Source organism: Mercurialis annua, linkage group LG7 (assembly GCF_937616625.2).
Source record: "Mercurialis annua linkage group LG7, ddMerAnnu1.2, whole genome shotgun sequence".
Lineage (NCBI taxonomy): Eukaryota > Viridiplantae > Streptophyta > Magnoliopsida > Malpighiales > Euphorbiaceae > Mercurialis > Mercurialis annua.
The window spans coordinates 44,957,013-44,978,055 of NC_065576.1; the positions used below are offsets into that span (position 1 = coordinate 44,957,013).

Below are 21,043 nucleotides of genomic sequence, written 5' to 3' on the forward strand. Positions count from 1 at the left end.
ATGTTAAACATTTAGGCCTCACTTGATTGGGGGTGAGTTCATTTAAAAATTTAATTTTGCCGAGCATTTTTTTTCACTTAATTTATTCTTGCCAATTTACTTCCCGGAAAGTTAAGGGGTTAACTTTCCTTTAAATAGAAAAATGATTTTCCTAACAAAACTTGGGTAAGTTATATTTCTGTAGTTTAATTAAAATGCTATTACATTCCTATATTTAATTAGCCAATTTAGTCGATGAGGGTTATATTGTCTTTAAATTTTAATTAATTAAAAATAAAATGCAACTTTGTAGGAAGTTATTAAGTGAATCCTCCACACTAACTTCCTCAATAATTAATTTATTGGAAAGTATATTTTCCGGGAACTGTATATTTTTAAATCAAGTGAGGCTTTACAATAAATACTATAATATTGCAAAACTTTTATTGACAATATTTATTGATAATTAGTTCAAATTCCTAACACAAATGTTCAGTATCCAATTACTCCAGTACAATACAATTTTTTTATTGTGGAGACATATATTATAAGCAAAGACGGAATTACACTTAGATTAGGATAGGTTTTAGTCCCGGCTGTAAATTTTTTTTTTTTTTCAAATACAAGTTGGTTTGTAGAATTGAATTTAAAGATAGATGGAGGTTAAGGCCGGACTGCCGAAAAACTAAAGATCATAAACTAAAAAGTTAAACTCGGGCTGAAGAAAAAATCTCGAATCCGCCATTGATCATAGGTTGCTCAAATTCCGGTTACTCGAGTAGAGATATGTCTCTTTACCAGAAGCTATAGAAGTAGGAGTTGCAGAAAATCCGATATATCCACCGTATGACTTAGTTTGGCATATTTCAGCAACATATTTGAAGAGCTTATGTTTTTTATTATAAGGTTGTTCCACATACTCCTTCATTGGCATCCACTGGGATTGAAGAAAAACAAGAAATTATTGAACGTGAAAAAACATTATAATATGTGTACATTACATCAAAATATATTAGAGAAAAATAAATAAATAAATAAGAACCTTGGCAGCCTCAATCTCTGAATCTTGCTTCTGGATATCGAAGGAACGCGGTCGTAACATACAAACAAAAAATAAATCGGATTTGCTGAAGAATGACTGGTGGCTTTGCCTGTTTGTAAATAGCAATTAATTCGAATGTATGTTCATTAAAAATTCAAATTAATTTTTATAAAAAAAAAAAATTCTTTTGCCATTTCTATTCGTCTATTAAAATTTAAGCGTTTTTGTTTTCGTGCAACATACGCGTAAAGCAGAACTTTTGTTACCTGAATGTCAAAACCTCAACAAATTCTGTCTCAATCTGAAAGAAGATAAAAATATAGCAAAATCAAATATATTAGGTTCAGAAGGCTTAATTGTGTTACAAATTAACTAATTCATGAATGCATATTTTGTTAGTTTATAAATAAAAAATATTAAGTTAAACTCACTCCTGTCTCTTCAAAAACTTCTCTAATTGCAGCTTTACTAATATCCTCACCCTGTGGATAACAAAATATTTTAATTTCATGACAAAGATCCTCATGCAATACAATGAAAAAATTCAGTATAGAGAATACACTCACCTCATTAACTACTCCGGTCGGCAATTTCCACACACCCGTACCTCGAAATCCCCCGTTTTTCTCGTTCACTACAAGAACCTACAATAAGATAAAACAATTTTCAACTTCATTATACCGAATTGATTTCGCAAATCGGCCATAATATATTCTTAAAAATCGTTACTATATAAGGCATTATGTCGGATGGCGACTAACATGAGTCGGGTTATGATGAGTACCAACCTCTTTTATATTGTTGATTACGAATGCTCCGATTCCAACTCGATGTGAAGCATTATCAGGAAGAGTATTTGGAATATGATGAGGTATCCAATATACCAACATTAAATAGTCTGCTTCTGCATGATGATACTTAAAACCTTCCTGCACAGTTATGTATAGCAGCAACATATTATTATAACATATAGTACAACTTATATTAGTATACAATTTTTATGTTAGGAATAAGATATTTGTACCTGAACAACAGGTTCCACAAGATTAGCTAGTGCAATTGGTAATTTTATCCAAACACCTTTCTTCCCCTACAATTTTGCATATAATAAACATTGTGATATAATGTATAGTAACAAGTTATGTTACACAGAAATGCAAATGTTGAAACTAAAAAATATTTTTTACGAGATTAAATTATTTTTTATATCCAGAATTTTAACTAGGCCTAATACTTTAAAAAGAACCCGACCTTATAATCCCTTTTCGTTCCTAACCTGACATTGAAAACTTGTCAACTTTATCCTATTTTGCATTTAATCGTTTCAATTGTACCCTAAAATATTAAATTGACGTCTTTTTCATTTGGAAAAAAATTCAAAAACGTTCTTCATGTATATAGCATATATTAATTGTACATGTTTAAAATTTATTTAAATTTAATTAAATTAATTAAGAATTTAAATTAGTTTTAATTTGATTATGGTTTTTAGTTAGTTTTTAAAAGGTTTAATGCCTTAAAAAAACCCGACCTTTCGTTCCCTTTTCAATCATATCCTGACGTTGAAAATTTGTCAATTTTACCCCATTTTGCATTTTTTTTTTCGTTTCAATTGTACCCTGAAGCATAAAATTGACCTTTATTTATTTGATAAAACTTCAAAAAAAAATCTTTAAAAATGATCAATTTAATATAAAATGTTAATGTAATGCAAAAAGGATCAATTTAGAGAATTTCTGCCAAATAAAAAAAGGTCAATTTTATGTTTTAGGGTACAATTGAAATGAAAAAATGCAAAATAGGGTAAAATTGACTGATTTGTAACGTCAGGGTAGGATTGAAAAGGGGGTGAAAGGTCAAACTTTTTAAGACATTAGGCCTTTTTAAAAATAAAAGACTTATTTGTACTTTTTTTAATGGAAACGAAGTTAGTTTCATCTTTAAATATGGTTAATTGAATAATTTCATCATTTAAGTAAAAAAATTGACAAAAATTAAAAAATTAGGATACAATCAAAACGATAAAATATAAAATACGATAAAATTGACAAGTTTCCAATGTCAGGGTAGGATCGAAAATGGGCTATAAGGTCGGGGGTTTTTAAGGCATTGGGCCTTTTAACAATTTTACTGAATATATTTTTTTAAAAAAATTGAACAATCCAGTACGTCAATTTGGTAAATTAGAATAAATATATTCATAACATGTCTAATCCGACATAAATTGCTTACAAAAATTTACTTTGTAGATTTATTTAGGAAATAAAAAATCAATAACTTTGATCGAATTAAAATCTGAATATAATTATCTTATAAAATCAATGTACTAAACTATTCACATTTTATTTTAGAAATATACTTAAAAAATGGTCAAAATTACAGATAGAAAAATTCATTTAGTCTTTTTATAAATATTGATATAAATATAAAGCCTGCTGTTTTAAAAATACCAACTTTTATCAGTCAAATAAATTCTAATCAAATCTTTCAAAATCACTTTATCTGTTCCATTTTGAAAAATTATGTTTTTTTTTTATAATTATTAAAATTAACCGGTTTTTTGCTAGTATAATTGACGGTCATTAGAGAAATCAATTTATTTTCAAAAACAGCTATAGAAAAAACACAATATTTCAAGGTGGGCTAAATTGAATAATTTTAAAATATTTGGTTAGAATTGACGTGAGTCGCAAATATTGCATTAAGCCATAAGTATAAAGTTATAGAATTTTGTAAAATATTTTTGAAAATGGAAAAAACCGAAACCTAGCAATCTATAAACTTGGTAAAGAAGTACCTGTTGCTTCCATTTGGACATGGAAGCTCGAAGCAAAGGAATAAAAGTTTTGGGATCCATAGTTTCTTTCATGTCCACAGTTACTCCATCATATAGATCCTCCACTGCATTTAGTAAATTAATTTTACTTTCAGGTGCCATCTGCTCCTTGACAGTTATTGCAGAAGCTGATAAATTCTTGATTGATAATGAAGTTCTGTCAATACAACCTGAATGAATAAGAAAATGTATCATATAAAACTGCATTAAGTAGTCCAGGTCAAAATTTCTTACGGTTATTGAATTATAAATATTTTACATTCTGGTGAACCGACTTATATTTTTTTGACAATGACGTTACTCAAAAATTTCATGCGAATGATCGCTTTTACGGCGGACGGAAAATCATGTGGCATCGACTGATTAAAGAAATGGAGCAGCCGTTTCAACCAGTTGAATTTGAACCGGTCAACTGTTTGGTCCAACTAATCCATAAAAATTTGGAATTAGGTCATGCTGGATTAGACCAGCGGAACCGGACTAAACCGATTTTTTTAGAACACTGATTAAACCATGCGGTTTCATGTTATTTGGAAATTTCATTTTTAATTTTCGGTATTGGACAATTATATATTGAATTTTTTGATACTGGCCTGTTAATTAAAATAGTTAAGAATAACATAGAGTACTATACAAGTTAAGTTTTAAAAATAAATTTAGAGTTTTACTCAACTGGTTCGGCCAACGACTCAGCTTTTGAAACACAGGCGCATGGCACCCAATTTTTTTATTACCATTATATATAAGTAATAATTCTCCGGAATGGCAATAGTAACCTCTTGTTTTAAGAAAATAAAAATTGAAATTTACCGGAATACAAAAAACAAAACAAAAATGACCTAAATATAAAAAGACTATATATTATACAGTTGAATGACCACAGAAATTTAAATATAACAAGAGTAAAAAGGTCTCACCCCTCAAGATAAAGAACAAGACGAATGCCGAAAGAAGTATGCCTGCGTTAATGTATTTATGTGTCGGAAAACCGAACCGCGAAGGCGGTGACGATGAAGAAGATGATGGTAAAGAGGTATTGCTCGCAAGAGAATGGGGTTTGATGGGTCTAAATTTGTGCATTTTATAGCAATTTGTATGAAAAAAATTTGTGCAAATGGATAGTTTAAAGAATGTAAAGAGTTGTTTCTTAGAGTCCTGTCTGAACTTTCCTTGCAGTCTGTGAAAGCCTTTGACTTTGACTTTTTCTTTATCGACATCTATTTTTCTTGCAAAATGTCAAGTTTTTAAATGCTAATACAGCTGACAACAATAAAATGTTGAAATCAATTAAAATAATGCTGGTGAAAAAAATTTAAGTTGAGTGGGAAAGAAGAACCTTCTTGTGAGCATGAAGAAAAATATTGAAAAAAAAAAATCTTATTATTTTCTACGTTCTGATTATAGTTGGTTTTTTTATACGGAGTATATAGTGAATGATTTTCATTTTGTTAATCCTAGATTGATACGTATAATAATTTTTTAATAAATGAATTAGAAAATGATTATACAAGAAGAAAAATGCTATTTAATGATCCATACAAAAAATGCTATTTAATTCACATATTTTAATTCATATTCATAGATTTGTATAATTATTTTTAATGAATTAATTGCTTTATATTTCAGATATTAAATACGCCGAGTCACTAAACTTATCCGTTGTTGTAAACAGTGACAACGGCCAAAGGGGTCACTAGACCCCTTGAAATACGTTTACAAATAAGGGTATTATATGAGTAATGAGTAGGGGTGGATAAAAAAACCGGTCAAACCGATTAACTGAACCAAAACCGTAAAATCAAACCGAAAAATATGAAAAAGTTGAAATCCATCATTTTTTATACATGATGGATTGTTAGAATATTTTATTATTCCAAAAATATCCCTATAAATCTATTAATTTTAGGTTCTATTCATTCGATAAAATTAGCAAATCCACCAATTTCATATTACACGGATTTTAAATCTATTAATTTTTTGAAATTCATGGATTTCAAACTCTTTCAATCCAAACGGTGCCTAAAGAGTTTGTCATGTATATTTGTCCAATTGTGTACTTTTTTAGTGCCTTGTAATTCTCCAAATACTTTTCTCATCCAATAAGAACCGCATTTCAACATATTTGAAAGTTACCACATAATATATGTATGTATTTAAAATCAACTAGTTTCGCATTACGTGCTATGCACGTGACTCGTAACGTAACTCGTCAAAGAACATATTAGTAAATTTATTATAATTATATCAATTTTTTATTTATAATTAATATTAAATTAGTTAAAAAAATTTGTAAAAGTAAATATAATATATTCGGTTATTAAATTTTTTTTCCATACTGAATTTATTCTTCTTTTAGTTTTATAATAACCATAATTAAATAATTAATTTTATTTTATTAATAATAACTTTAAAAATAATAAGATAGAAATTTAAATAATAATATATTGACCAAATACAATATTTTAATTTTGTAGTTCAATCAAACTAAAAGATAGGTATTCCTACTAATTTGGAGACAATTTAGTTATTTTTTACATACTAAAGACTAAATTGGAGATAATTTAACTACCTATTCTAATTAGGACTTTAATTACCATAGTGATTAATTAAATAACTAATTAGTTAATGACTATAAAACCTTTATTTAATAGTAAACTAAAAAGGATTATTCAGTAAATTTGTCTGTCCCCCCCCCCCCCCCCCTCCGTGCTTTTATATATAGTGTAGATAGATAAATAAGTTTTGAATATAAAATATAATTATTTTTATATAATAAATGAATTCTGTAAAAAATACAGCATTTATGATAAATTTATCTCAATATTATTAGTTTTTTAAAATAAAATTGTATTTTATATATATATTACAAGTATATCATATATGTTTAATTGGCTTAATTTCTTTAAATTACCAAACATTTATATTTGAGATTAATTATAACCAAATATTTTAGAATCGCCTCATTTAACCTGTTTTGAAAGTTTGTTTATTAATTATAACCAATTTAGAGAATAATCTAATGTTTTGTCCAATTAGATCCTTCAAGTGGCCGTTGTAACGTTGACAAAAAATCTTATTATTTTTGAAATTATATATAATTATCACAAAAATCTCCAGGACATGCTAAATAATGTGATTTTGAAAGATTTGTTTTATAAATGACCTCAAACGTAAATATTTTGATATGTTTAAGACATTATTTAGTCTTTTTAATTTGGACCATCCTAAAATAAAGCTGAGTGACCTTTTTGCAATAAAATGTAGTTCAGTATTCATACTGTAACTAGAGGTGTCCATACTGTCGTCCGATTTGTACTTCCTTACACTACTAAAAAGCAACTTTTTAGCGACGGATTTTTCCGTCGCTACAAAGCCCAAATCCTTCGGGAATTGCTTTCCCGACGGACGTCGTCCGTCGGGAAATGTGGCGTCGCTAAATACATTAGCGATGCCACATAACAATCTGTCGCCATTTGGCGACGGAAAAATCTGTCACCAAATGGCGAAGGACCGTTGCCAAACGTGTCGCCAGACGACGTGTTTGGCGACGTTCCAAGACGGATTTCGCTAATTGGTGACGGATTTAAATCCGTCGCCACCTGGCGACAGCGTTGGCGACGGATTTAAATCCGTCGCCAAATCCGTCATTTTAATTTTATGGTTGGGATTGGCGACGGATTAAATCCGTAGCTAATCACGCAAAATCCGTCGGGAAATTGACAAAAATTGAGCATATTTTTTTTCGTTTTTTTGGATTTTAAATCCGTCGCTAAAACGATGCTTCTTAGTAGTGTCAAAAACTAAACGACAAGTCTGTTTTTTTAGCCCGCCCGACGGATTTGTCTTTGTGTAAAAATAAATAGACTATTTTTAAATTAAAATATTCAAAAAGGGTCTAGTAAAAAGTATTGAAAAAACTATTAGCAAGATTTTAAAATAAAAAATATAGAAAATTATGAAAAACTATTAGCAAAATTTAATGTGAAGTCTATTTATTTTTAGTTGTGTACATGTGACTCTTTTTTGAATAACTAATGAAAAACGTTTTTCATGCCAATCAAAACACACTGTTAGAAAAGATGAATTTAGTGAAGGATTCTAAATATGTCGCTAAATTTATTTTTACTGACAGATTTAATGACGAATTTTGAATTCGTCCCTAAATTCATAAAATAACCGGCAATCCCGCCAATTTTAAAGATAGATTTTCCGTCGCTAAAATTGACAGGAAAACTTCCGTCAATTATTTGACGAATGTAGCAATGGATTCAAAATCAGTTGCTAAAAATTAATTAATTTTAAAAAAATATTTATTAAAAAATAATTATTTTAATATGATTTATTTAAAAAATAATTATTTTAGAATGCTAGAGTAAAGTGCGGAAGTAATAATTTATTTTTTTTATTTATAAATTAAATATAATATACAAAAATATAAAACAAAAATTTGATTTGGTTAAGATAGAGTTAAGTGTGAAACAACTTCATGTTTAAAGATGTTTAGGTATGAGTAATGGTAGGATGGGTGATCTACCAGAAAGTTTGCAAAAATTGCGGGTGGTGGACGGCGGGTGACCTATTGAATGTCGACAGATTAAATAATTGTTAAAATGAATATTTTTTATGATTTAATTAAAAAAATTAGTAATGGATTTTGCCATTTAGCGACAAATTTTTATGTCGCCAGATGACAATAAATTTTTCATTCGCTTAAATGATTTAGCAACGAAGACTTTGCCGACATATTGAATCTGTTGACAATCCGTCGCTAAACACATTTAGTACGGACTTTGTTAATAACGACTAAAAAATATGTTGCTAAATGGTAAAATTCTCATAGTGACAACAATTTCATACAATTAAATAAGAATTACGAGTATTTTTTTTTGGATATTTTTTTGCCATGAATAGGTGAAATAATTTATTTCTCAATCACAATTTTTTCTATCCTAGTAATGGCAAACAACAACATAACTTTTAACTCTAGACAAATTTTGACATTGGGTAGTTTCTAATCAGTGAAGGTCAATTTTCCAAACTTTAAAATTACGACTTAATGTGGATCCTCCTAAGGTACCAGATTTGAGTAAAGAGTGATATTTGCTCGGATTCGATGAACCAATTTGTAACCATTATCTGCTCAATTTTTACCATAAGAATTTTTCGCCACCCAAAACTCAGTAACTTTACGGTTATCTTCAATTTTGGATCTTATTTCGGTTATCACCATAGCATGTTGAAGGCCCCCACTATCATCTACTTGTTAGGGACCTTTCCAAATTTTCCTAGCTTCTAAATTACCAAAATTAGTGTAAGTGAATATATCCAAGATTAGTCTCATTTTAACTAGTTCTTCAATAACATTTTCTGAGATTTCTCCTAATCTTTCCACCGGGTCATCACTAATAAGGAAGAAAAGAGGCTGCGGACGAAACTGTTTATGATCATTGAGCAATATAACCTTGTATCTGCATTCACTCTTCATGCATATACTTGTTGTCTTTAGTTATTCACTTATCAGATTGAAATTGTTCAGAGATAGATTTTGTTTATTAGAAGGCAATTTATTGACCAAAATTTGAGAGGATGACTTCTTCTAGTCCTTCTGATTAGTTAAATTTTTGTTATAATTTGTCTCAAAAATAGCAACTCCACCACCAAAAGTCTAACAAATATCGCTGTTGGAATTTGGCTTAACCTTTTACATGTGAATTCAGAACATCATTTTCAAATTGATTTTAGATTGATTTATATCAGAATGAATATAATAAGAATTTTGAATTTATTGAAGATTTTGAAACCTCCGTTTGTATGTAGAAAATTTATACTAAACAGCGGCGGGCAAGGGCGGGCGGGCGCCAAGCCTCGCCGGCAGCAATGCTAATGACCAATTTCCTACCTTAGCAGAACGCTTCTATTTTTTGTTTTTTTCTCCTTTTTTTTTATTTTCATAATCAAAATAAAACTCTAAATTAAATAACACTAAAATTTAAATTATATTCTAACCGAATATATTTTGTAAGTCTAAATATTAAAATCCATTATCTTTTTTTTTTCAATTAAGACATTATAATTTTTTTCCATTTTAACTTAATTCCTTTCTCATTTTGAGTTAATTTCTTAAATTTTTAAAAACGTTTACTTACAGGGGTTAATGAACAATGGGTTAGATTTAGGGATTATCTTATATATTTGTCCCATTATATATTCTTTTGTGCCTATAATTTTTCAAAAACAAATCACATAATAAAAAACAAAATTCAACAAATCAAGTAAATTTCCACATAATCTTTATTGTATTTAATATCTAACAATGTGATTAGTTGTAAATATAATTTGAATAAATTTTAGAATCTACAATTATTTTTATATAATAGTAGTAAATTCTATAAGAAATACAACACTATGATATATTTATATAAATTTATTAATTTTTAAAATTAAATTTTATTAGTATATGACTATTTATATAAAAGTATATTACATATTTTTAATTAGGCCTCACTTGGTTCAAAAATATACAATTCCCGGAAAGTGTACTTTTTGGAAAGTTAATTACTGAGAAAGTTAATGTAGAGGAAGTTAATATTTGCATTACTTGGTTCACTTAATAACTTTTCGGGAAGTTACATTTTATTTTTAATTAATTAAAATTTAAAAATAATTTTACCCTCAATAACTAAATTGGCTAATTAAATATAGAGATATAATAGTATTTTAATTAACTTAACTAGGTAAGATGAACTTACCTAGGTTTTGCTAGAGAAATCATTTCCTAGTTAAAGGGAAGTCAACCTTTTAACTTCCCGGAAAGTAGATTGACAAAAATGAACCAAATGAGAAAAAAAATGCTATTTTCCGGGAAGTTAAATTTTCTTGGTGAGTTTATCCCAACCAAGTGAGGTTTTAGTTTAACATCTTAAAAATACCAAGCATTTATGTGTGATCAAACTTGTAAAAATTATCTCATTTAGTCTGTTTTAAGAATTTGTGCATCGGTTATAGTTGATTTAAAAAATCAAATTTAGGCTCTTCAAATGTTTGTCACGTTGACTAAAAAGTCATATTATTTTTTAAATTGGTCATAATTGACAAATCTAAAAACAAACGAGGTGTAGAGTTATAACACGAGGTACATTTTTCACTACTTCGGCTATTAGAGTAGAATAATCATTAGGCTATCCCTACCATCTACCCACTATTTGTTCGTATGCTCCTTTTTTTTTTCCAAAGGTAAATCCATTGATGAAGATTAAGATTACAAAACAAGGATGAAAGTCATATCACAAGAATTTTTTATATGATCTTTCAAGGTTTGAATAAACCAAATAAAGGCAAACAACCCAAGATACAAGCAAAGATAAAAAGAAATCTAGTCATGGATCCCGTAAACTTAGAACAACGATGAACAAATCCGTTGAGCGGGGACTTCGATCTCCTTCTCCCAATCGATGAGACGGAAGAAACACTTGATCCGTTGAATCCTATTATCTCCAATCAACATCTTCATCTAGATCTACAAAGTTAGACGCCATAAACCTTCCGATCTTTAGATCTACAAGAACTTGAATATAAAGAATGAACAAACACTAAGGATTCTTAGTAGATCTAAATATATAATCAAAAGAAGAGTAAAACCATATAAATTTTATTAGACTTAAAAAAAGACCAAATCAACATAAACAACATAAAAGAGTTTTATTGAAATCAAACTAAAGATTCTAATATTTCGTAACGAAAAGTAATCACCGAAATGAAAAACCCATATAAGTCACTAGTCACTATCATTATCATACATTGCTGAACATTACCCACTCCACATTCTTAACAAAACAATACATTAAAACCCAAATAACAATACATTTTTCAGTTACATAAAACCATACATTAAAATCCAAATAGCAGAATCATTTTTCAATTACTTATAAGCTAGTAGTCAAAAAGAAAATGTCATCCAACCGATCATTACTCGGAGAGTTACCCCCATACACCAAAAGCCCTAACTTACCACCCAAGCTACCCGAGGCGAAAGCGCACCATCCTCGCGGGCCGGGGTGATTTTTCGAGCCCGGCCCATCGTCCAATTTCAGCCATACTAAAGTATCCGTGTCTAATGCGTACAGATCGCCGGTGAATTTCCCGGCCCCCATATGGCCCTGGTCACTAGGGTCCACTTCTCCCCCATATATAACTATGTACTTTCCAATCCCAACCGTTGAAAATACACTTCTAGCCGTTGGTTTTTCGCCACTTGTCTCCACTTGGTCCCACTTCTCAAGAACCGGATCATAGCAATGGACGTCATCCGCCTCTACACCAGCAAACCCATATACAACCCATATTTTTCCTCGGGTCACAGAAAGCCCAGGCCCACCTCTACCCTTACAGCTATCACCCGGGCTCGGATACTTGACCCATTTTCCCTCCACTGTATCATAAGCCCACAGATCATTCAACCGCCCATCCACACCACACCCACCAAAGATAAACACGTGTCGGTCATCGGAAGTGGCAGAATGATAACTCCGGTGAGGAGGGCCAGTATCACCGGAAGAAAGTAGGGTCCACTTGTGAGTACACGTGTCGTAAGAGTAGAGCTCGTTAAGCTCCTTATGAGTACCATCTCTGCCTCCAAAGACATAGATGATTCCGCCAACAGCAGCCATTGTGACACCAACTCGCGGCGGAGGAACGTCTCCGGTGACTTCTGGGACAGACCATGACTGAGTTTGGAGATCAAAAATGTGGAGCTTGTTGTCCACCGGAACGCGTGGTGAAAACTCGCCGCCGAATGCGTAGGCCTTTTGTCCGACGATTGTTATTGCATGTGAGCTTCTTGCTCCCGGTCCGGCACCGTTTTGATCAAGCTATTAATTAGGGTTAATGAATTGGGAAATTTTGATGAAATCAAGAAAATTAAAATTGCTGGTTTGATTGAAATTAAACAATTGGAATTTAAAACGCGAGAACTAACCTTGATCCATTTGCCTTGCACCGTAGTCATCGGAAAATAGACCGGAATTTTATTTTTTTAGCGCCGGGAGAGAGGGCGTCTGTAAATGCTGAGTTGATTGGAGTTGCCGAACCTTTTTATTTAGGCTTAATTACTTAAAAACCACTCACCTTGAACTTTTTTTTCGTTTATACCATGACCTAGGAAAAAATTCATTTATACCCTGACGTATGTATTTATGTTTCACCTCTACCCCGAGGCACTAAATTAACCTCTTTTCATTAAGAAAAAAGTTTAAAATAGTTCTTCATTTTTAACCTAAACTAATTAGAGTTTAATTAGAAATGAATTTTTCTCTAAATGAAGGACTATTTTAAACTTTTTTTTAAATGAAAAGAGGTTAATTTAGTGCCTCGGGGTAGAGATGAAACATAAACACATACGTCAGGGTATAAATGATTTTTTTCCTAGGTTAGGGTATAAACGAAAAAAAAGTTCAAGGTGGGTGGTTTTTAAATAATTAAGCCTTTTATTTAAGCAAGTGTAGCATTATTTTGCAATTTAAAACAATGTTTTAATAAAACAAAATAGTTTTTATTAAAAAAGTTTTTGAAGTTTAGCTATGACAAAAAAAAAAAAAAATTATTTACTTATTGTTGTCACATTAAACTGTTTCAATCACATGAGATCATTAGTTAGTATAAAAAAAATGAAAAATCATTCTATATATCTTTAAGGAAATTATTGATAGTATTAATCATCTTAATTTATCTTGTATGACCCATTTTAACAATTTGCTCAATCTCATATATTACTCTTAAAATTTTACTAATTAAAATAAAAACAGATATCATTTAATATGGTCAGAGAACTTATTAATATTCTTTTTGAACTTCCTCTAAAAAAAGTTTATTTTTAACTTTTAATAATGATAAACAATTGATGAAATTTACTATTACCTTCTCAGTTAGTTAACCTTGTTAGTTTAGTTGATTAAACAATTTAACTTTTATAATTAATTTAATTTGATTCCTAAATTCTTGTCTTTTATAAAAGTTCATATCAATATAAATATTAACTAAATTTTCAACCGTATTTCATAATTATTTATAACCATATAACATAATTATTTATAGAACCATAATTTGAGCTAATATCGCATAAAACTTTTGGCAATTATTAAATCACAATTTTGAAATCCTTTTCATAACATGAAAAAAAATATTAGGCAAGTCCATGTCCTCTTTCTTCCAACTAATTCTAATATTTAATCTATATTAGAGAATATTCCCTCGATTGGCATTTATTTACGATGTTGCTCCTCATCTTATCAATAGAGCTGCGCAAATTTATAGAAACTAGTTTCGCATTACGTGCTATGCACGTGGCTCGTAACGTAACTCGTAAATGAATATATTAGTAAAGTAATTATAATTATATCAATTTTTTTATTCATAATTAATATTATATTAATTAAGAATTTTTGTAAAAAGTAAATATAAAATATTCGGTTATTAAATTTTTTCCATACTGAATTTATTCTTCTTTTGATTTTATAATAAGCATAATTAAATAATTAATTTAATTTTATTAATAATATCTTTAAAAATAATAAGATAGAAATTTAAATAATATATTGACCAAATATAGAATTTTAATTTTGTAGTTCAATCAAACTAAAAAATAGATATTCCTACTAATTTGGAGACAATTTAGTTATTTTTTACATTGTAAAAACTAAATTGGAGGTAATTTAGCTACCTATTTTAATTAGGACTTTAATTACATTAGTGATTAATTAAATAACTAATTAGTTAATGACTATAAAACCTTTATTTAATAGTAAACTGAAAAGGATTATTCAGTAAATTTGTCTGTCCCCCCCTATCCGTTCTTTTATATATAGTAAGTATAGATTAGGAGCGTAAATAAGGCAGATCGTGAAGGGTAAAATTGACCTTGCAATAAATTTATAGAAATTAAAATATTATCAGCAGCATTATTGGGGGTTCTAGTCGGCACTCGGCATGCAAAATGCCATGCTGAGATTACTAAGATTTATCTCATCTATAATTATATAACACTTAATTGTAACATCTCCACTATAAATACCGTCCCTAGATAATAATTCCCTCAAATAATTTTCTATATTTTTTCTTTTAAAATGTGGCTAATTGTTTTTTAATTACTTTTGACTTTCTCTAATTTAAAAGAGAGTTATTTATATATATTTGTGTATACATGGGATTCTTTTTTGAACCAATGATAAAAAAAAAACATACCAATCTAAACGATAGTTTCATACAAATAAGAGCCATGAGCACATAAATCTTTGAGCCAAATAAAATACTAAAAGATAACAAGAAATGGACTCTTTTAATTTATTGTTATTTTTTTATATAATTTTTATACTTAATAAAATAAAATTAACTATTTTTAGCGATATTATGTATTAATTTTAATGTTTTTTTTACCAATGAGCTATAACTCAAATGGTATAAGCGTTAGGCAACAAACTGTTAGGTCGTGGATTTGATTCCTCCCACAAGCGCTCCCCCTCCCCAATTATCAAAAAAAAAATTATGTTTTTTATTTATTTATAATTTTTTGAAAAATAATTGTTATTGTATTGTATAATATTTTTACTTTTAGACTAATTCATATTAATTATAAATAAATTGGGACTAAATTAAAATTTATTATTAACAATTAAATTTCTTAAAAACATATTATTTAACAAAGGAAAGAAAGGTAAAATAACTTTAAAAATATTGATAAATGTGTATTAAAACAAAAAAATTATGGACTAAAATCTATTATCTTAACATGAAAACAATACTCTTTTAGTCCATAATATTTGTCGCTTTGGAGAGATATTTTTAGTTCTTAATAATTGTTGCTTTAAAATGTCAAGAGTATTTAATGCTATTTTCTAATTTTACCGCTATTAGTAAGACTAACAAATAGTCAAATATAAATATAGTCCTTCATCTCACTTAACTATATCTTCATTTCAAATGTGTTTTATATTATAGAATGATGCCCATTACATAAAATCCGACGGTCGTATTTGGTTCATGGAATAGGTGAGGAATGGAATAACTATTTCATATGAGATGAATATTCCTTACTTTGGTTCATGGACAACGAGTAACCATTATAATCATCAGAAAAAGAAAAGGAGAACTTGAGTATGTAATAGTATTTATTAAAACTTGCATGTTACATTAGTAATTAAAACACTTCACAATAAATTTGATAAAAAAGAATACATAATATAAATGTGTTTAAAGTAAATGCGAGTATATGCACTCACTAGCAATTTCATATTTCAATATCTTGAACTTCTTGTCAAAATGCTCACACCAGATATACATATATACTTCAACAGCCTGAAGCTCAGCAAACCGCAAGCCCCTCTATAATATAATCCTTTAACTTATAGCTGAATGGTTTAACCATTTAGCTATAAGCTAAAGCATTATACTATAAAGGTCTTACAATTTACGGAAATCCCGGTTATTAAAGTACATGTAGGTGTCTTTACCAGAAGCCGTCGTGGCTGCAGTAACTGCGGAAAATCCAGCGTAATCCCTCTCTGATTTAGTCTGACATATTTCAGCAATATATTTGAAGATCGGGTATTTTTGATTGTATGGCTGATTCACATACTCCTCGACAGGCATCCACTATTGAAGGAAAACGGGAAAAAGTAAGAAACGGGCTGAACATTCCATGATATCATAAAACAAGATTAAAGAATACAAGTGGTATTGTAATACCGTCAAATTAAATGAGGCTAGCAAAACAAATCAGGTTAAACTTGGACGGGATACTAAAAAAGAGTGGTTTGATTATATATATTAGAATGGTCGAGATTTTAGTGTAATGTAGGATCGCTGATTTGTTGTAGGATGACTGTTTTATTTTGTCGTCAGTTGCTGTATTGACCAATAAAGCTTTTAAAACAGAAAACACGCATTACTCTTTTCGAAAGGAATAAACAAAATTTGAACTCCTTCACTATATACTACAATAAGAAGTACAAAGATTTCTACTTTTCATAGTTCTGTTTGTACATCGGTTTTGACATTTTCAAGTTATCATTTGAAGGCGTATATTGTTCCAAATTTATACAGAAAGTGCCATTGCAAAAGTGAAGGTATATTTTTGAGCAGTCAACGACAATAACAGCACTATGCTATGATCTATACATGATTTATGACGAAATGATACCTGAGCTGCCTGAATTTCTGAATCTTGCATCTGAATGTCAAAGGAGAGAGGCCGTAACATGCATACAAAAAACAGGTCTGATTTGCTAAAGAACGATCGGTGACTTTGCCTGTCGATAAAGAACACAAATAAGATCAATAGATCAGAAAATGAGTGATCATAAAATAATCACGAGACAAGAACCTAGAACTTTTATGCATAACATATATTGTATGGATTCGTCACATGTACTAAATGGTGGACCCACTTCTTCAGATATTTTTACAAATGTATGCTATATTGCAAAGTATAACATATTACACTCATATTTAATACATGTTGAGGACCTTATCTTTTTTCTTTTAAACTAGATTATAAAATATGTCCCCTCTAATATAGTTTCTTCCTTCGCCCCAAGGATTCATGAATCCATTACTCTACAGTAGAATGTAATCCCTAGGTAGACCGCTAACATTACAACTTATGGCATAAAATCTAGCGAGAGAAAGCCTAAAAAGTTTGAGTGACACAATTTCTCACCTGAAAGCTAGAACCTCCACAAATTCTGCATCAATCTGTGGAAAAATAATAGACCAAAGATATTAGCTTTTCAATAGCTTCAAAGAATGAAGAAATATATACATACTCAGATTTATGCCATCGATCAGTAAACAGTGAAGTTAATACTTACTCCAGTTTCTTCTTTAACCTCTCGAACTACAGCTGTACAGATGTCCTCGCCCTGCAGATGGCACTTTTTTAATTCATTCTTGAAAACATCACAAAGCACAACCAAACTGCTATCTAAATATGTTGTTGTCGAGTCTCACCTCATTGACTACCCCAGTTGGTAGCTTCCACACCCCTGTACCTTTGAATCCACCATGCTTCTCTTGAACTACAAGCATCTATGGAATAAAACAATTTATATCAGCACAGATGCCACTAAGCCCAAATGCCATGTAATTTACAGTCCATGTTGCACAAAAACAGATATGTTAAAACAGACAACGGTAAAATAATTATTTTTATATAAGAATAGATCATATAAATATATAGTTTCGGAGTTTCAAAAGTGTTCTGGAAAGGAAACGAAACGCCGAGACGTCGGATTCGACAATTTTCCGTGCAAAAAGGAGAGCTTACCTCTCTGTTTTTATTAACTAAAAACGCTCCAATGCCCACTCGATGCGTAGCATTTACTGGAAGTGTATCAGGTGTACTAGCTAGCCAAGTCACCAACATCAAGTAATCTGGTTCTGAATGATGATATCTAAATCCAGCCTGCAGAAGGACATGCTCTTAAGACAACGTTGATAAGCCAGCAAATTAACGGTTTTTATATACTAATCTACATAAGTTTCTTGATCTTTTCGGATCAAATACGAATAAAGTATACATGTATTACAATCTAGTAGCACTAGAAAATATGCTAGATTAATGAATTCACCTGAACTGCAGGATGAACCAAATTAGAAAGTTGAATAGGCAATTTGATCCAAATACCCTTTCTTCCCTAAAAAAACCATAACAAAATAAGATTGATAATTCAAATTAAAGCATCGTCAAGCGGATATAGTATCATTAATTAATTTAATTTAAATGGTGATTAGGAGTACCTGAAGTCTCCACTGTGAGATGGAAGCTCTAAGTAGAGAAGTAAAAATCTCAGGATCCATACTTTCCTTCATTTCTACAACAACTCCTCCATATAAATCCTCAACTCCATCAAGCAATTCAATCTGCTCAACTTCATTATCAGTAACCATCTCCTTCCCAATCGGCACCGAACTTCTTGTAGACATGTTCCTGATCAACAATGAAGTTTTACTGCTGTAACCTAGATAATAAATTAAGCATCACCACTCAAACTTCCAACAACAATGGAAGCTACAAAATCATCAAAAAATTAAAATTTCGTTTTTTAAAATAAAAAGATCTCATTTTTTAAAATTTCTAACATTTACCTATAATTTTTCAAGAACGCCAAATTAACCATCTTGGAATTAAAGATTTGAACTTTATTTACTTTATAGAAAAGTCCATATAAAACCAATTGCCGGCCATTTTTAAATTTGCCTCTTCAAGAACTAGAAGACAATCACATAAAATTATATAATATAGTTCAAACTACTCACATCAAAACCATCCAATTCATTTACAATCGAACTAAAATAAACCAACCCAATTAAATTAGCATTACAAATTACCAAATAAGCACAATTAATTAAACAATACAGCTCAATCCAAAAATCAGATGATCAAATTAAAATACCTTGTGAATGACCATGTGACAGAAATGATAAGGACCCAAGAAAACTATTCTTTGTATGAAAATTAGGGTTTTTAATAGCAAGAAAGTGTGTGAAAATTAGTTTGGGAGTGTTGAATTTGTGATTCTTGAGGTAACAGTAATTAGCCGTTGGTACTATAGATCTCTGCATTTTAATTAATTTTGGGTAGTTGACAAATTTGGGATTAAAATAACTTAAAGAACTGAGCGAATGAGAATTGGATCCCCTGTTTGGGAATTCAGATTGGATCCTAAATTAATTTAGGAATTCAGGAAGAAGCAACGAAATTGCACCTGGAAATTCTCTTACCACAGTATTTTCCTTATTAACGGTCCAAATTTATAGGCTAACCTCATTTTGCATCCCTAAATTATACGACTTTTGATTATCCAGTCCGTCGTTTTCAATTTTACCCTTTTAAGTCCCTAAATTTCTATTTTTAGGTCAATTGGGTCCTTTTAGGGATTGGAGAAGGACCCAACTACTGAAAAAAAAATAGATGTTTGGCCTTTAAAATACAAAAAATGAAAAGCTTATGATTTATTTTGTAAGGTTTTGAATAATGGAATTAAATCGCAATAAAGTTGAAACGTTAGAATTTATTTTACCAATATTCCATAAATTTTCTATTAATATATTTTTATTTGTTGATGATTAATACATGACATAGATGTGATATTTTATTCAATTTAAATATGAATGATTTAATTAAATTTGAAAATATAAATTAGACCCTATACCACATATATGCCACATGTTGTCCATGTCAGTATGAATAACAGTAAAAATATTCTGTTAAAACAGAGTCTATCAAATAAAAATAATAAAATCTAAATTAAAAACTGAACCAAATATGAAAATTCAAATTATATATTAAGCTCATATGCCTGATTTTTGCGATTATGTCCAAAATTCTGAATTTTATTTGTTAAATTCAAATTTTCGCGTCTTTTATCAATTATGACCAAATTTTTACAATAAAAGTTTTAGAAATATTTTTAAAATATACTCGTAATTAATAAATGTACAAAAATTTAAATTTAAAAAATAAAATTTAAAATTTATATACAATTGTAAAAATCTTTAAAATTGGATACAATTACAAAAAAAAAGTATAATTGATAAAAGACGTAAAAAATTAAATTTAAAAAATGATTGTGCCTAATTCCTATCCTAGTCTCTTTATAATAACTAATATCGTGATCTAATAATTAATAATTTACATAATTCATGTGTTAGACCATGATTGAACATCCATTACTGTTGAAAAAACAGCAACTAAAAATATCAGATTATAATATAAAGTAATGTAGTAGTATCATTTTTCTTTATTTAAATTGATATTTAAGTGTATTTTTATATTCTTTATTGTTTATAATGAATATTCAGTTATCATATACAGTTTACAATAAAGTAGCAGTTCGTAATTTATACTATTAATTATCCATTGCAAAGACTAATCTACTCTTTCACTTAATTAAATAATAAATTATTTGATAGATAAATATAAATTAACAATAGCATTTACCACATGAAGCCGTATAACGGCGCCGCCAAAATATCGATTCTGCAAGCTCTTTTTGACTCAATATAAAAGGAATTGTTCATATCTAATCTAACAGGTGGTTTATGTTTTATTTTTTTAATCAAGCGAGACTTCTAAAATTCAACAAATTGAATGTCATCATCTCTATTAACTTTCTGTTTTTTAATACTCAATCTAA

At 29.4% G+C, this 21,043-nt stretch overlaps 3 protein-coding genes across 3 annotated transcripts; all 3 read right to left on the minus strand.

Moving 5' to 3' along the window:
- Nucleotides 1-500: 500 nt before the first annotated feature.
- Nucleotides 501-4,937, minus strand: LOC130014851 (nudix hydrolase 7-like). The gene is made up of 9 exons (XM_056103810.1): nt 4,775-4,937; nt 3,819-4,027; nt 2,046-2,111; nt 1,810-1,950; nt 1,588-1,665; nt 1,453-1,503; nt 1,288-1,322; nt 1,022-1,130; nt 501-916 (listed from the first exon to the last, which is right to left on the minus strand). The coding sequence occupies exons 1-9, from the start codon at nt 4,935-4,937 to the stop codon at nt 728-730; spliced, it is 1,041 nt and encodes a 346-aa protein (XP_055959785.1). The 3' UTR covers nt 501-727.
- Nucleotides 4,938-11,678: 6,741 nt separating this feature from the next.
- On the minus strand, nt 11,679-12,966 carry LOC126655826 (nitrile-specifier protein 5). The gene is made up of 2 exons (XM_050350137.2): nt 12,832-12,966; nt 11,679-12,724 (listed from the first exon to the last, which is right to left on the minus strand). Exons 1-2 carry the CDS (start codon nt 12,859-12,861, stop codon nt 11,780-11,782), a joined length of 975 nt encoding a protein of 324 aa, XP_050206094.1. The 5' UTR covers nt 12,862-12,966; the 3' UTR covers nt 11,679-11,779.
- Nucleotides 12,967-15,997: 3,031 nt separating this feature from the next.
- LOC126655825 (nudix hydrolase 2-like) lies at nt 15,998-19,628 on the minus strand. Its single transcript, XM_050350135.2, has 9 exons — nt 19,301-19,628; nt 18,645-18,865; nt 18,476-18,541; nt 18,172-18,309; nt 17,856-17,933; nt 17,717-17,767; nt 17,566-17,600; nt 17,047-17,155; nt 15,998-16,499 (listed from the first exon to the last, which is right to left on the minus strand). The coding sequence occupies exons 1-9, from the start codon at nt 19,467-19,469 to the stop codon at nt 16,308-16,310; spliced, it is 1,059 nt and encodes a 352-aa protein (XP_050206092.1). The 5' UTR covers nt 19,470-19,628; the 3' UTR covers nt 15,998-16,307.
- Between the last annotated feature and the right edge of the window lie 1,415 nt (nt 19,629-21,043).

Bases quoted from the DNA above. Each gene is read 5' to 3' on its own strand.
- LOC130014851 (XM_056103810.1), bottom strand. From the start codon at position 4,937: ATGCACAAATTTAGACCCATCAAACCCCATTCTCTTGCGAGCAATACC. The intron at 1,951-2,045 runs GTACAAATATCT...ATAACTGTGCAG, and splicing joins TTGTGGAACCTGTTGTTCAG to GAAGGTTTTAAGTATCATCA. The intron at 1,666-1,809 runs GTTGGTACTCAT...ATCTTATTGTAG, and splicing joins TAATCAACAATATAAAAGAG to GTTCTTGTAGTGAACGAGAA.
- LOC126655826 (XM_050350137.2), bottom strand. From the start codon at position 12,861: ATGACTACGGTGCAAGGCAAATGGATCAAG. The intron at 12,725-12,831 runs GTTAGTTCTCGC...CCTAATTAATAG, and splicing joins TGCAAGGCAAATGGATCAAG to CTTGATCAAAACGGTGCCGG.
- LOC126655825 (XM_050350135.2), bottom strand. From the start codon at position 19,469: ATGCAGAGATCTATAGTACCAACGGCTAATTACTGTTACCTCAAGAAT. The intron at 17,156-17,565 runs GTGAGAAATTGT...CTTTATCGACAG, and splicing joins GTGGAGGTTCTAGCTTTCAG to GCAAAGTCACCGATCGTTCT. The intron at 16,500-17,046 runs GTATCATTTCGT...TTCCTTCAATAG, and splicing joins CAGAAATTCAGGCAGCTCAG to TGGATGCCTGTCGAGGAGTA.